This window comes from Colletotrichum aenigma (genome assembly GCF_013390185.1).
Source record: "Colletotrichum aenigma strain Cg56 chromosome Unknown KSG_Cg56_contig03, whole genome shotgun sequence".
In the NCBI taxonomy this organism is placed as follows: Eukaryota; Fungi; Ascomycota; class Sordariomycetes; order Glomerellales; family Glomerellaceae; genus Colletotrichum; species Colletotrichum aenigma.
Genome location: NW_023500909.1, coordinates 569597 through 583403, shown reverse-complemented (window position 1 = coordinate 583403; position 13807 = coordinate 569597). Strand labels below are relative to the sequence as shown.

Here is a 13807-nt window from a genome sequence, read left to right as displayed (position 1 = left end):
CGTGGGCGCAGTCGGTGCGAACTCTCATGTGGCGAAGATCAAGAGAGGCGTGGGAGGTGAGAGATGAAAACGAGAAGACGGAGGGGAGGGATTATGTGGGAGAGAAATTTTCACCTTGGCCAAGTGGGTGGATGGCACTTTTTGCTAGCAACTCACCTTGAGGCAGGAGCGTTTGGAGGGAGGCATGCACGACCGCGGCTGCCTCAAGCGACAAGCGACTCGACGCGTCTCCTATCTGAGCAAGCCTCCTGGAATCTCACTCAATATTTAGAATTCCCGTTATTTCGTTTGCAAACCTCTTGCGGATGTACCAATCAGAGCGGAGTAGATTAGTACCTATCCGTACATGGAATTAGGTAAATGCATTATTCGGAAACCTGCAGGATGCCGATATGCATAGATACAAACGGAACACGGCGATCGTTCAACCTGGTTGAAACAACGCCAATTGAATAACTCCACTACAAATGTCTTACCAATGGGACTTAACATAGTATTATCGTACCTCAATGCAGAGATCTCTAGAATTGATTTTTGAATAGAGGTCCACAAAAAACATTCAGACTTGAGATGAAAAGGGTTGTTGAATCTTCTTTGAATAAACAAGGTTTTATCTTCTTTGAGGGCATAGACAGAATGATTGAAAAGTTCATTATAGGTCAAAACAATTTCTTGGACGTCTTGACAACTAGTTTGCGTGTCGAGCTAGGAGACTTCCTCAGCATCAGTTCACACAAGAAGAACATCGGCAAATATCATACAATATATGAGTGATTGTAAAGGATCGGTATTGATTTATAAAACTTATTATCTAAACACCTTTTCTCCAAATGCCTCTCCATGAGAAGTGAAAATTGTTGTTTGCCTGTCGAGGCTGCTGGTATTGCGACATTCCCCATGAAGTAAAGACCCTGCCATTGTTTCCGTTCCGGTTGACGCCGCCCTTGTAACTCCGTCCATTGAGCCCAAACTCCCCAAGTGTTGTTGGTGATGGTCACAATTTACCATCCACCCTTGCATCCACCGTTTTGCTTCCTGCGAATCTCCTCATCGAGGTTATCCTTGATCGACTGGCGGCGGCGGATCTCATCGTCGAGGCGGTCCTTCAACTGCTGCCTGTTGCGAATCTCGCTATCCAGGCGGCTCTTGTCACCATAGTCGCAATCGCCATTGCCTGAGCGGCTCCCAGCAATGTTACCGCTAGTGCCGGCACCACCACCGAAGCCGCCGCCAAAGCCACCACCGACGTTGCCGCCGAAGGTTGCCTCGCCCCTGGTCTCGATCACGGGGACGACATCAACATCGAGATCTTCAACGGTGCGCTCCTTGAGGGGAGTCGCGATGACAGTGGAGAGGAGGGCGGTGAGGAAGATGGCCTTGAAGGAGTACATTTTGACAAGTGGGTTGATGGATCGTGGGAATTTGAGGTGGTCAAATGAAATCGTGAGATCTTCAAGGAAGTTTGAGAATGTTGAAGCTGTGGATGATTGAGACTGAGAAGCTTGAGACTGCTGATCTGAAGAAGAAAAGTCTGGTTGAGAAGGTATTTCTCGTCCCCTTTAATAGATCTCAACCTCAAGTCGGCTTCAAGTCCAGACCATCCGCCAAGACCTCACCATCGCAACCTCCGCGAAATAGTCTTTCGATTTCGCAAAACATCGTTGGCCGCCATCATGCACAGCCAACCAAGCAACCAAGACGCCGACAGACTCGGCCGCGTCCCCTTCGCAGTCGGCAGCGGCAAACCGCACCACCAGCTCCCCGCGCCCTACGACTATCAGATCAAAATTTTGCGATAGCGACAACGAAAGTTTCCATGTCCGCCTTGCGCTCTGCCCAAAATCTCGCCCGTCAGGCATGTCGGGACGCTCGGCCGTGGGTGTCTCCTTCTTTCCTGTCCAGCCTGCTCGGACACTTTTCTTGTCGTTCATACAAACGTCCACCCGTCTGCCATTCACAAGTTCGGATGAGGCCGTTTTCGCAGGCTCCCATGTCTTTCTTTCTTTCTCGCCCACCAGCGGAGGTCCGCGGGAGGGGTTAAGCTTTTTGGGGGTCGTCCTGATTGAGGTAAGTAGGGTGACGACTACCCACCAAGCCGGCAAACATTAAAACTAGAGGAGGACAGCCAACGACTCAGGCACTATGCCGGCAGACAACCGTGCATGACTCCCGCCGACGCGTGGGAAACGAAACTTGGCTTGGACTTGGCAGATAAGACACGTACACACGGGCGGCTATGTTGGGGGGGACCAGAGAAAACGAGGCGGAAACTTCGGGCTCATGAGGAACTCCTCCGTCCTGTCCCCCCTCCCCCCTTTTCCATCACACATGTTTCCCTCTTCCTTTCAGGGCGCACAGGCATACACGGCAGACAATTCTAGAAACACGCGCTAGACTCACCATAGTCGATGTTCCCGATATTCCTAAGCATAGACACCAAGTTTACTTTTGTTTAAGGGCCAACGACTTGAACAGAGCCCGCATCCGGGTCAAGGTGGAAACCGGCATCCCACCCGCAGCTTGCGTGCAGTTTGCAATCGTAACTTTCCTGGTAGGGCAAGGAAGAAAACGAACCCGAGAGGTTGCGGTATACCGGCGATCCCGGCGGCATGGTAGGCTGCGCGGGAAGCCGTCGATCATCGTGTTGGCGCGTGGTCCGCCTGGAGGGTCCCCCTCTCAATCCCACCCTGCCGCCCACATCGCCGACTACCCTAATTGAACCCCAGGTTTCGGCGTTGAGCTGGGCTTCTTTCGGGTATCAACAGTGCGGCGCATGTTTTTTCTGCCCTGGTTTCGTTCATCATAAGCTTGTTTTTTTAGGGAAACTCGATCGGCGGAGGCTCGATCGTGAGCTAGCGGTTTCACCCCCGCCGCCGTCAACTTCCGTTGAAAGTCCATCATCGTGAAATCGGCTGCTTGACATATCGCCGACAGACAGATTGCCTTCACGCGGATGATCGACCTGCAGCTTCCCAAAGGGGGTGTCCAGCTGCTATCGTCCCCTCAAGCTTCTGCCAGTTATGCACATTATGCTTCATCCGCAAGCAAAGTTCTCACTTCCACGTACGCCTCCACGATTTGACGAACCAGCCCCTCCCGGCTCTTTCCATGTCATCAGATTAAGCTCATCCAATATCCTTGCCGCAATCTATTTATTTTCCTTAGTGTACAGCCTAGCCGGTCCACAAAGGGCGCGGCTTTGGGGAACAGACAGAACTCCCCGTTAGCCCAACCACCGCCTCCGCCTCCGCCCCGGCCACACTTTGCCCAGCGCGCAGCTGGAACCACTTTGACTTTACGAAGGGACCGTCCCAGGGTCCGGGTCTTGGTGCAGACCACGTCAGGCCAAAGCTTCCGATGCGGCGGTCCAGCGGATTAAGCTCTTGCCGGATCGATCAGGCTGCGGAGGGAGACTGTGAAGATCGTGATCCCTGGATTGGGAATGGCGTGGTGTTGCTTTGACTGCTTTCTTTTCCCTTGCTGGCGCCAAAGGCTGTTTTCTTTAGCTGAACTGTTTTCTCGTGGGATGGCCCCGTTGGGATAGAGCTCCTGTCTTCAAGCTTCGTTGATCCTCCGCTGAAGTGCACAAAAGTCGCCGCATCTCCGCGTCTCGCCCGGTCCTTGGTGGCGATGACGGTAGTTTTGAATTGGACCGGAGCAAAGCTTGAAGCGACCTACTCGAGTTCTGAATGGCACTGAATCCGTTAGCTTGGGTATGGTTGAATCATGTAGGAAAGCTCCGGCTTCCTTCACGATTCGCCTGCCCTTTTCGGATGATGGGCAACGCAGGTAGCATTTGGAAATATCGTAAGCAGCGGTCGTTGAACTTGACTCAGGGGAAACCGGTAGACCCTTTTCCTGGACCTGGTGATTGGTTCGACGTACGTAAGTACGCATGAAACATCACAGTACTGGCAGATCCAGTGTATTGCAAGTCACGAGACACAACACAAAGCTCTAGGTGCCACATTCTGGTAATCATATAATCTTGTTGCTATCTCGCACACTACTTGCTGACCATTCCAATTTCTGATCAAATGCCTGATACGCCTTAGAATATCACCTGATGCTACATTGCCAGACCGACGTAAGCCCGTGACCAAACCGAAGAGGCAACGTGCCTCCTTGTAACTTAGGCTGGTCTAGAGCAACATTCCGTATATCGCAATACCTAGACGCTTCAGAGCCAGCAACGCAAATCTCCAAACGAACAGGCTCTCCAGGTGCTGCCTTTTTGAACCCGTACAAATCTTAGAGTTAGTTGTCACAGCTCACCGCCTGTGGGCACACCGTTCAGACTGCCGTATGACTCTAGTAGGAAAATCTGTCGCGGCATATTTCAGGTCTGCATCTGCACTTCTTTTTGTGATCCCAGGGATAATAACTGCAGGGCTCCGTCTGGTTGACCTCGGCCTCTTAAGCGGCGTTCGTCCCGTTGGCGGGCGCGGTCTGGTTCGCAGGCTTCTCGAGAACTTTCGGGACGCACTTGAAATCGACGCAGGACTCCCGTAGCCCACACTACATCATCCCGAGTCAGCCACAAAGGCGTTCCTGAATCTCATCCAAAACATCCGTCGTGATTGCCCCCGCAGAGGCCAAGAAGTGGTGACGATTGAACACATACCACGTTGTTGCATTTCCCGCAATTCCGGTTATCCTGACGAAGATCAACACACCTACGCCTCGTGGTAGGCAGAAACCTCGCGTATGTGACGATCCACGGTTTGACTTCGGACAGCTCCATCCCTGTCGCTGAGATACTGCAGACACACGACTCCACATCCACGGACATGTTCCCGTTCTTCAAGTTTCTACAAAATTGGAAGATAGTCGCAGGTGGTTTCGGTGGTATCGGGGCATCCCCATTCACTGGGTTTCGCGGCGTTAGCACCTCCTCATTAAGCCCAGCCAAGGTGATGGTTTGAGAGGAGAGGTTTACCCGGCTGACTGGCGACCCCGGCCGCGGCGCAGAGATACGCGATGAGTGTATCGGCGCGCATTTTCAGGCTCTTGTCTTGATAAACGGCTTCGTGATGGGTAGTTTAGATGATAACTTGGTACAGCAGTGAGCGTACAAGTGGCAGGATGTTATGCCTGTTGCTGTGAGGGCCTCTTTGGTTCAGCCCTCTGTTTGGGGAGGAATGGTTCGTTTGGGTGGCTTACACGACATGGCTGACACTGAGGCCCTCCTTACTGGTAAGTTCGATAAAGAGGTCAATATAAGAACACCAGCAACTTAGACGTTGTGCCCCGGTACGGGTTGGATGATCATCTCAACTAGGACGCCTGTTCAACTGTTTGCTGAGCGAATCACGTTGTCATCGAAGTCGAGCCAGTGTCACTGCCGATCCAGGCTGAAGGTTTCATAAATTGGTCCAACACCGAGAAGTCAAGTGCCACGTGCGCATCTTTGTCAATAACGTAAATAAAAAGTGACGCTGAACCTCCTTGAAATACACCAGGTGACAGATTTGCAGTATCACACAAATATTGCACCCACGTGAACTTACCGTAGCCATATTGCGGGGATTGCCCCCCGTACCAGAACGGCGACATCATGGGACATGTCCGGAATCTTGCAATGGGAATCAAAACTGCCGCAGAGCAGTCTTGTAGCAGGCACTTGATCACAGTTTATTGCTTCCCAATTTCTTCATCGCCACAAGTAACATGTCAGAAGCACGATAATCAAGCCATTCAAGGATGGTGGCTTGCGAGTATATTGGATAGGTATGTTTCCAAAGAAACACCTGGATGGCATGCAGTGGGTTCTGTTATAAATAGCTGAGATCTCCATAAAGTGAGGCTTATTTATCTTAACCTTCTGCCCAGGCTTTGGCAGTCATTATTGTCAACTCACAGCTTTACGGAAAAGTCTTAAACATTGAAAGTCAACAAACAGCCAGCATTATGTAGTATCACGGCTTGCGACTTTCAGTTCCATTGACCAATGGGCATCATCACCGTTACTCAATCACCAATCTCGGCCAAAGTCTTGGCTGCGATGGACCACCAATAGCATCAATCAGACATCAGGCGATGAATCTGAAGCAACCCAGACATCCCAGGCTTGTCCAGAGATAAGATATGGCAAGCAGAGGACGTCGATCTGAAGCGGTCGAGCTGGTTTTGAAACTTTCAGCTGACAGCCATTTTCGCTGATCACCTTGCTTGGCGTGGGACAAAAGTGTGAGGTCGAGCCGTTGGTCAGCACGTCAGATATGCCAAGGGCCAAGAAGCGCCCCAAGCCTTTCTTTCACGGGTGGAGGAGGGCGTCGATGCAGAATGCAGATACAAGCAAAAACCAAGCAAACGGACCCTTGAGAAATGCGGCCTGGGCCCTCTTTGACCGCATCGACACAGATCCAGCGGGGTTTTCTCTCCTCTGCTGTAGGATGACGGCGTTGAAACCGACGACGGACAAATGGTAGAGGCTGGAGTGGACTCTGGAGGTGCCGCCCCCGACCACGCGAAGGGGCATATGCCATCATCCAAGGCTTGGGTGCATGCGTAGTGCCGCAATTCAAGCCCATGGGAAACCGTGGAGCAAACGCTTCGGAAGGACAAGACGGACAAGACGGACAAGACGGATAGTGGAGGATTGTAGAAGGCTTAGGTCGTGATGCCGGCGCTGATCATCGTTGCAGGCACGTTTTGGTGGTGTGCCGTGTCTCGAGGCGGCTGTTTGTGTCGGCCGGCGACGTGTGGCCAGCAGGTGGTTTGTCTCATTTTCCAAGTTACCGCAAACGGGGGTAGGCCACTAGAATCGCAGAATGCGTTGATGGTCTGACGATATCGAAAGACGGCGGCTCCGAGGGAGTGGTTCGGAGGCGATAGCGCGGGGTGCAAGATCAGTGACGGCATTGGAGGGAACTGGAATCATCTCGTAAGAGGACCGCGAGGACGGTTTCTAGATGCGACCTGGGTATCGACGGTTCGAGGGGCCAAGCCGACGGGAGGCGAAATGTTTCGTTGCCAAGAGCGTTCGACCGAACCTGTCTGGCGGTTTGGTCCGAGCCAAAGGAGACCAGGAAACCCGAGACGAGTGAGAGAGCAAGACGGGAGCGCGGCTAGGTTGGACCTCCTACGTCACTTGGCTGGTCCACACCACATTGCGCGGTCGCGAGAGCCAAGCGCTTGGCGACTCCACCACAATGATTGTGATTGTGTCAGACCATGCGGAGAACAAAAATCGAGGACGACGAAGAACTGGAGTTTGGGCCAGTTGCTTGGTGATGGAGGACGAGGAATCTTGAGGTGAAAGAAACAACAGCCGCCGGGAGCGATATTCTTTGTGAGGCGGCCGGGATGGTGGTCGGGTGGTAGGCGCGAGATGAAGGTGATTGGCGATGCACGTCGAGCCGGTGACCGTCGGGCGGCTCAAATGAGGGAAACCGACAGCTGGGATCAGCAATTGCGCTTGGATCGCCGACGCGCCCCTCCGTATTCCGAATCCCCTCAATACCGTCTGTTTGACTTGGGGCAGTTGGTCGCTTGATTCGAATCGTAGAAGCAGCTCAAAATTGGCGTGTATCTGGTCCGAATTTGAGGCGCCATGACTGGTCAATTAGTACCCTGTGTCGCCAGGGTCCCTCATGCGACGCCTGGAACATGGCACGATGGCGTCTGGAATTCTGGATAAAATCGAAAACCCAGAGTCTGGAATGTCTAGCCCGCGGTCCAGCAACAGTCATCCCATGTTGGAGCGAGTCCAACGTTGTTGAGTCGTAGGACAAGACTTGCCAAGGGTACGCCAAGTAGCCAAGTAGAGCCGGCGCGGGCAAAGTCGCAGCGGTGGGTGGCCATCATGTCCATACGAGGCCGCACGCGCAGCGACGAGCGAGGGGTTGTGTGCGTCGTATTTCTGGCAATTCGACAGTTGATCCGTTGTCAGGAATCCGCGGGTAACGAAGGAAGTCGGCGATGATCGAGATAGCCATCGCCGTCAACCGGAAGGCTGTTTCTTTTTCGTCGAACCACCCCCGGAATCACGACGGTGCCCGTCGGTAGTCGTCACCCGGAGCTGTGAAGTTTCTGCCCACCATGTGCTCCCTGCTTCGCCCGGCTGTCCAGGCCCCAGGAGTTCGTCGCGTTGTACTTGTGAATCCTGACCAAGCTGCGGTCGCGTATGACTGCGTGGTGTGTTTAGGTGAGGTCTTGGCAGCGGACGGAGCAGGCGAAAAGTGACTGAATAGTGGCGTGCCGGTGGCTGTCCGGTGTCGCTCCGCCGGGCGGAATATGAAATTCAATTTGGGATGACCGTAAACTATCGCCGCTCCGTCAGCCTGTCAGATGGCCCGAATGGGATGCCGTCTGGGTCAGCTGACGCGTACACGTGATATCAAACCTTGTTGTAAGAGTCAGACAAGGCAAATTCAGGGCAATCCACCGGAAGCAGGCATCTGATATGCAAGGAGGTGGTCGATTGTGTTTCGGGGGCTTTCTGTTGAGGAAAAATCGACAACATGCAACATGGAACTTGTTCCCTTTTTTTTTTTTCTCCTCCCTCACTCTGAGAAGTGAGAAGGTGCAACGCAAACAGCCAAACAGAGGAAACACAGCACCTCGGCCAGCGGCTCTCAGTGGTTGCTGTGGGTTCTCGCAGCAGCCAAGGCGCTAATCATTGCCCCTTGCGACGTCCATACAAGCGGCCAGCCCGCCGAGGTGCGTAAGTACCGTGGCTATACTTCTTGGCTGTCAAGGTACTTCCACTCACTGTAATGCACGCTGGAGCTCCCAAGCCTGAGCTAAGAAGCAGAGGGATCACAGCAGGTGGAGGCAGCAGTCAATCACACAACACAGATAGCCCCCAGACCCCGCCGTATCGCCGACCGTCCGTGCGCTATCGAGGCAGAGCAGGTGCTCTGGCACGTGATGGACCTTCCCCATGGCGCAGTCGCGGTTTGCCATTGGCTCGTCGCGTCAAATAACCTTATCTGCCGGAGAGGAGCCAATGGCGTCACCAGAGACTGTCGCAGCTGCCGTCATATCGTACGTCCTGCAGCGCGGCACTCTGTTTTCTGCAAGCTGCGATTCCGGGCTCCGTTCGGTTCCAGATCGATTGATGCTCCGTCTGGAGATGCCGTTCTGGCCTGTGGTTCGTCCCGTCGCTGGCCGTGGCGTAGGTAACTTTCGGTGTCAAACTCAGTGTTGTGCGACATCTGTCAGCCTGGCAGGTGGTCCCTCATTCGTCGTTTGTGTCACCGAAAAAGCAAACGGATTCAACCGCAGCAATGAGAGTGGAAGAGGCACATTCTGAGTCTCCCATCATTTGATGAGGCACGTCTCAATGGCCATGCATGTCTCTCTTCCCCGGGCTCGTCCTTTCCTTCCCGCTCCTGCCTTCCCTTCTCCCCGGCTGCCGTTCTTCGCTCTATCCCTGGGTCAGGTAGATACCGCTGATACGGCAACAGCGCCTTCCCGTCCATCAGAGAAAGTATCACGAGAAGGAGGTACCTTCCTCCAAGTCAAGGTCGCGCCTTCCTGACCCACCTCGAGTCGGTCCCCACTTCAGTGTTCCTCTGCGGTGCCCCACTCCCGTCCACGCCGCTTCCCTCCGCCAAGAGCTCCGCCAAGGTCATCGTCACCCGAGAACCACCACCAACCGGTCCGTCTCTGTCTTCTGTTTTCTTCTCCAAATTCTTGCGCTGGAACCGTCTCCAAAGCCAAGAAGCTCACCACCCTTGCGTGCTTCTTTGCTCAGAGGTCTTTTGCCAAGTTGAAATCCCTTGTCTACCGTCTTGGTCAACGTCTTGATGCCCAATCATAGCCTTCCAGTCGGCACAATGACCGAATGCCTCGATGCTCACGCCTCTCACGCCTCCGGAGGCTGGATGAAGGGGGGCGTGTTATCATCTTGCGCAGCCTTGGCGTCTCCCAGATTTTTTTCCCCAATCCTAGAAACCTTGCGAGCCACAAGTCTGAAGCTTCCGAAGGTTTCTAAACCTTCCCCGTCAGCCAAGTCTACCCATCGCGTCGCTGTCGTGCTATAAAGGTAGCCTTGTTCCCCGTTGCTCTCGGCGTCCGGGTCTAGACTTCTCGTCAACACACTTCTCTCCACTGCGAAGAAGCTTCTTGGTTTTCAAAGCTAATCTTTCTTTTGACCTCACCCACCACACGAGGCCAACCTCTATCGCGACATACCTCGTTTGTTTTTTCAAGCGTTCCGACCACCCCACCTTCCCGTACATGGAAACCAATTGAACCATCTTTCCCGTCGTCGCCAGCAGAGACTCGACATCATGTCTGGTGACTACCCGAAGCACCCCTTCCTCCTGTCGGTCGACGAAACCGCAAAGGCCCTGGGAGTCGACGTCGACAAGGGATTGTCGTCCCAGCAGGTCCAGGAAGCCCAGCAAAAGTACCCCGAAAATGAGTTCGAGGTCGGCGAGTCGGTGCCATGGTACACCATTCTCAGCAAGCAGATATTCAATGCCATGGTACTGGTCCTCATTTTCGCCATGATTCTGAGTTTCGCAATCAACGACTACATCGAGGGCGGCGTTCTCGCATTCGTCATTGTCGCCAACGTTACCATCGGATTCTGGCAGGAGTATCGCGCTGAAAAGCGAATGGACGCGCTGCGCTCTCTGTCTGCACCTTCCGCCAATGTTTTACGCGACGGTAAGACGCAGGTTATTCCCAAGTATGTATAAGCATGCGCACGCGCGCAGTTCCCCCACTTTGCCTTCTTGGCTTTGGGCCATCTTGGATTCCTCTTCTTGGCGCACGGCTGACCCGTGATACAGTGCTCAAGTCGTTCCCGGTGACATCATTCTGCTGAAGATGGGTGATACCGTGCCCGCAGATATGCGCATGTTCGAGGCTATGAACCTGTCCTGCGACGAGCAGTCCCTGACTGGTGAAGCCGCTCCTGTCGACAAGACCACCGAAGCCAACATTGTGGTTCCCGGTACTGAGAAGCCCGCCACCGAGGAGGGTGAAGTCGGCATTGGCGACCGTTTCAACATCTGCTATGCCACCACTATTATCCGAAAGGGTCGTGGTCGCGGCATTGTCATCGCTACTGGAATGCAGACCGAGGTCGGCAAGATCGCTGCCTCTACCCAGAAGAAGGTCCGCAAGCCTGGCCGCTCCATGAACTACAAGAAGTACGGCAAGCGTCAGCCTGTTGTCGGTCTTACGAAGCGTGTCTACGATGCTGTTGGCAAGTTCTTGGGTCTCACCGAGGGCACTCCTCTGCAGCGCAAGCTTGCTGCTCTAGCCTACCTTCTCTTCGGTTGTGCCATCATCCTGGCCATGATCGTCTTTGGTGCCCACAAGTTCGACGTTACTGGCGAAGTTATCATCTACGCCGTGTCTCTTGGTATCGCCATTATCCCCGAGTCTCTCGTTGCGTAAGTCTTTATCACAGCCGTTGGAGAAGCCTATCTCACAATTCTATAGCGTCCTCACCATCACCATGGTCGTTGCCGTTACTGTCATGCGCAAGGCGAACGTTGTTGTCCGAGATCTGTCCGCCCTGGAAGCCCTCGGCGGTGTTACCAACATTTGCTCCGACAAGACCGGTACCCTTACCCAGGGCGCCATGATCGTTCGCAAGGCCTGGCTCCCCATGTCCCACACATACACTGTCCGCGACTCTCAGAACCCTTCCGACCCCACCAAGGGTAAGGTCACCTACACCGAGTCCAAGGAGGAGGAGAAGGTTGAGGAAGCGCCCAAGCGTGACTTCGATCAGGAGCGTTCCGCCGCCGTTCTCAAGTTCGACGTCCCCGAGGAGAAGCTCCAGAATAAGCAGCCGGCCAAGGACCCCGAGCCTGAGGTCGACGCCGAGATGACTCCACCCCTGAAGGCCTTCCTCCTGTCCTCCGCTCTTTGCAACCTAGCCACCGTTCGATATGATGAGGACGAGGCCAAGTGGCAAACCACCGGCGAGCCTACCGAGATTGCGCTGCAGGTCTTTTCTCACCGTTTCAAGCTCGGCAAGAAGTTCCTCGAGGGCAAGGGCTGGCATCAATTGGCTGAGTTCCCCTTCGACAGTTCCATCAAGCGCATGTCAGTTATCTACGATGTTCCCCAGGATGATGAGACTGCCGACATCTGGGGTAACGACAACAGCCTGGTCTTCACTAAGGGCGCCGTTGAGCGTATCCTGGATCTTTGCACCCATCTCGGCTTCGGCGACGCTAAGCAGGAGCTTACTGAGGAGCTCAAGGGACAGGTTCTTGAGCAGATGAACAACCTTGCTTCTCAGGGCCAGCGTGTTCTCGCTATTGGCTACCGTGATTGGAACGGCAAGTTCACCACCAACCAGTCTACCGTCCCCACCGAGAAGGAAGAGGAGCTCCGCGGAGAGGTTGAGCAGGGCCTTACTTTGCTCGGTCTTGCTGGTATCTACGACCCTCCTCGCCGCGAGACCAAGCCGTCCATCGCCGAATGCTCCACCGCCGGTATCAAGGTTCACATGCTCACGGGTGACCATCCCGAGACTGCCAAGGCCATTGCGAAGGAAGTCGGCATCATCCCCAAGAACCTCGGCGTCCTGCCCGATAGCATCGCCAAGGCTGTTGTTCAGAAGGCTACCGACTTTGACAAGATGAGCGACGCTGAGATTGATGCCCTTGAGGAGCTGCCTCTCGTCATCGCTCGTTGCGCTCCAGAAACCAAGACCCGCATGATCGACGCCCTCCGTCGTCGCAATGCCTTCATGGCCATGACTGGTGATGGTGTCAACGATGCCCCCTCCCTTGCTCGTGCTGATGTTGGTATTGCCATGGGTTCTGGTTCCGATGTCGCCAAGTCTGCCTCCAAGATCGTGCTCACTGACGACAAGTTCAACTCTATTGTTGCTGCTATTCGCCAGGGTCGTCGCATGTTCGACAACATCCAGAAGTTCATCCTCCACTTGCTCAGTTCCAACGTTGGTGAAGTCATTCTTCTGGTTTGCGGTCTTGCCTTCCGGGACAGTGACTCTCTCTCCGTTTTCCCCATCTCGCCTCTCGAGATTCTCTGGATCAACATGGTTACTTCGTCTTTCCCTGCCTTCGGTCTCGGTCGTGAGGAAGCCGCCGCTGATGTCATGCGCAAGCCCCCTCAAAACAAGAAGCGCGGTGTCTTCACCAACCAGATTCTTGTGGATATGGTTGTCTACGGCATCATCATGGGCGCGCTAACCATGTGCACCTTTGTCATCATCGTTTGGGGAGCCAACGACGGCAACCTTGGTTCTGCCTGCAACAAGGAGTTCAGCGAGGCGTGCCGTCCTGTCTTCCGTGCCCGTGCTGCCGTCTTTGCCGAGCTCACTTGGATCATCCTCATCTCCGCCTGGGAGTTCAAGAACCTACGCCGCTCCATGTTCCGCCTGAACCCTGAGGACCCTAGCAAGTTCCCCCTGTTCAAGGACCTCTACGCCAACAAGTTCCTCTTCTGGGCCGTTGTCCTCGGCGCTCTCTCTGTCTTCCCCGTTGTTTACATTCCCCAGCTTAACACCAAGTTGTTCAAGCACGTTGGCATCACTTGGGAGTGGGGCATCTCCGTCGGCTTCACCATACTCTATGTCGTCGGTGTCGAGGCCTGGAAGTTCGTCAAACGTACCTTCCACTTGCTCGAGGATCATAAGGTTGTCCGCGGCGCCTTCAGCCAGGGCGGAGAGGACGAGGGCCGCGACTTCAAGAAGACCATTACCATGTCGAGCTTCAAGAGTTGGGCCTCCTTCGGCCGCAAGGACACCGGCGAATCCACCGGCCGCCGCAGCCGCTCCCAGATGCGCACCAACACCAACCTGTCGGGCGACACCCGCACCGGCGAGGGTTCCCCCAACACCAGCGCGGATGACAAGGTCTGA

At 54.3% G+C, this 13807-nt stretch overlaps 1 protein-coding gene across 1 annotated transcript; it reads left to right on the top strand.

Moving 5' to 3' along the window:
- Positions 1-10241: 10241 nt before the first annotated feature.
- On the top strand, positions 10242-13807 carry cta3-1 (Calcium-transporting ATPase 3; the record flags this gene model as incomplete). Its single annotated transcript, XM_037319358.1, has 3 exons — positions 10242-10645; positions 10749-11357; positions 11407-13807. The coding sequence occupies 3 exons, from the start codon at positions 10242-10244 to the stop codon at positions 13805-13807; spliced, it is 3414 nt and encodes a 1137-aa protein (XP_037181891.1).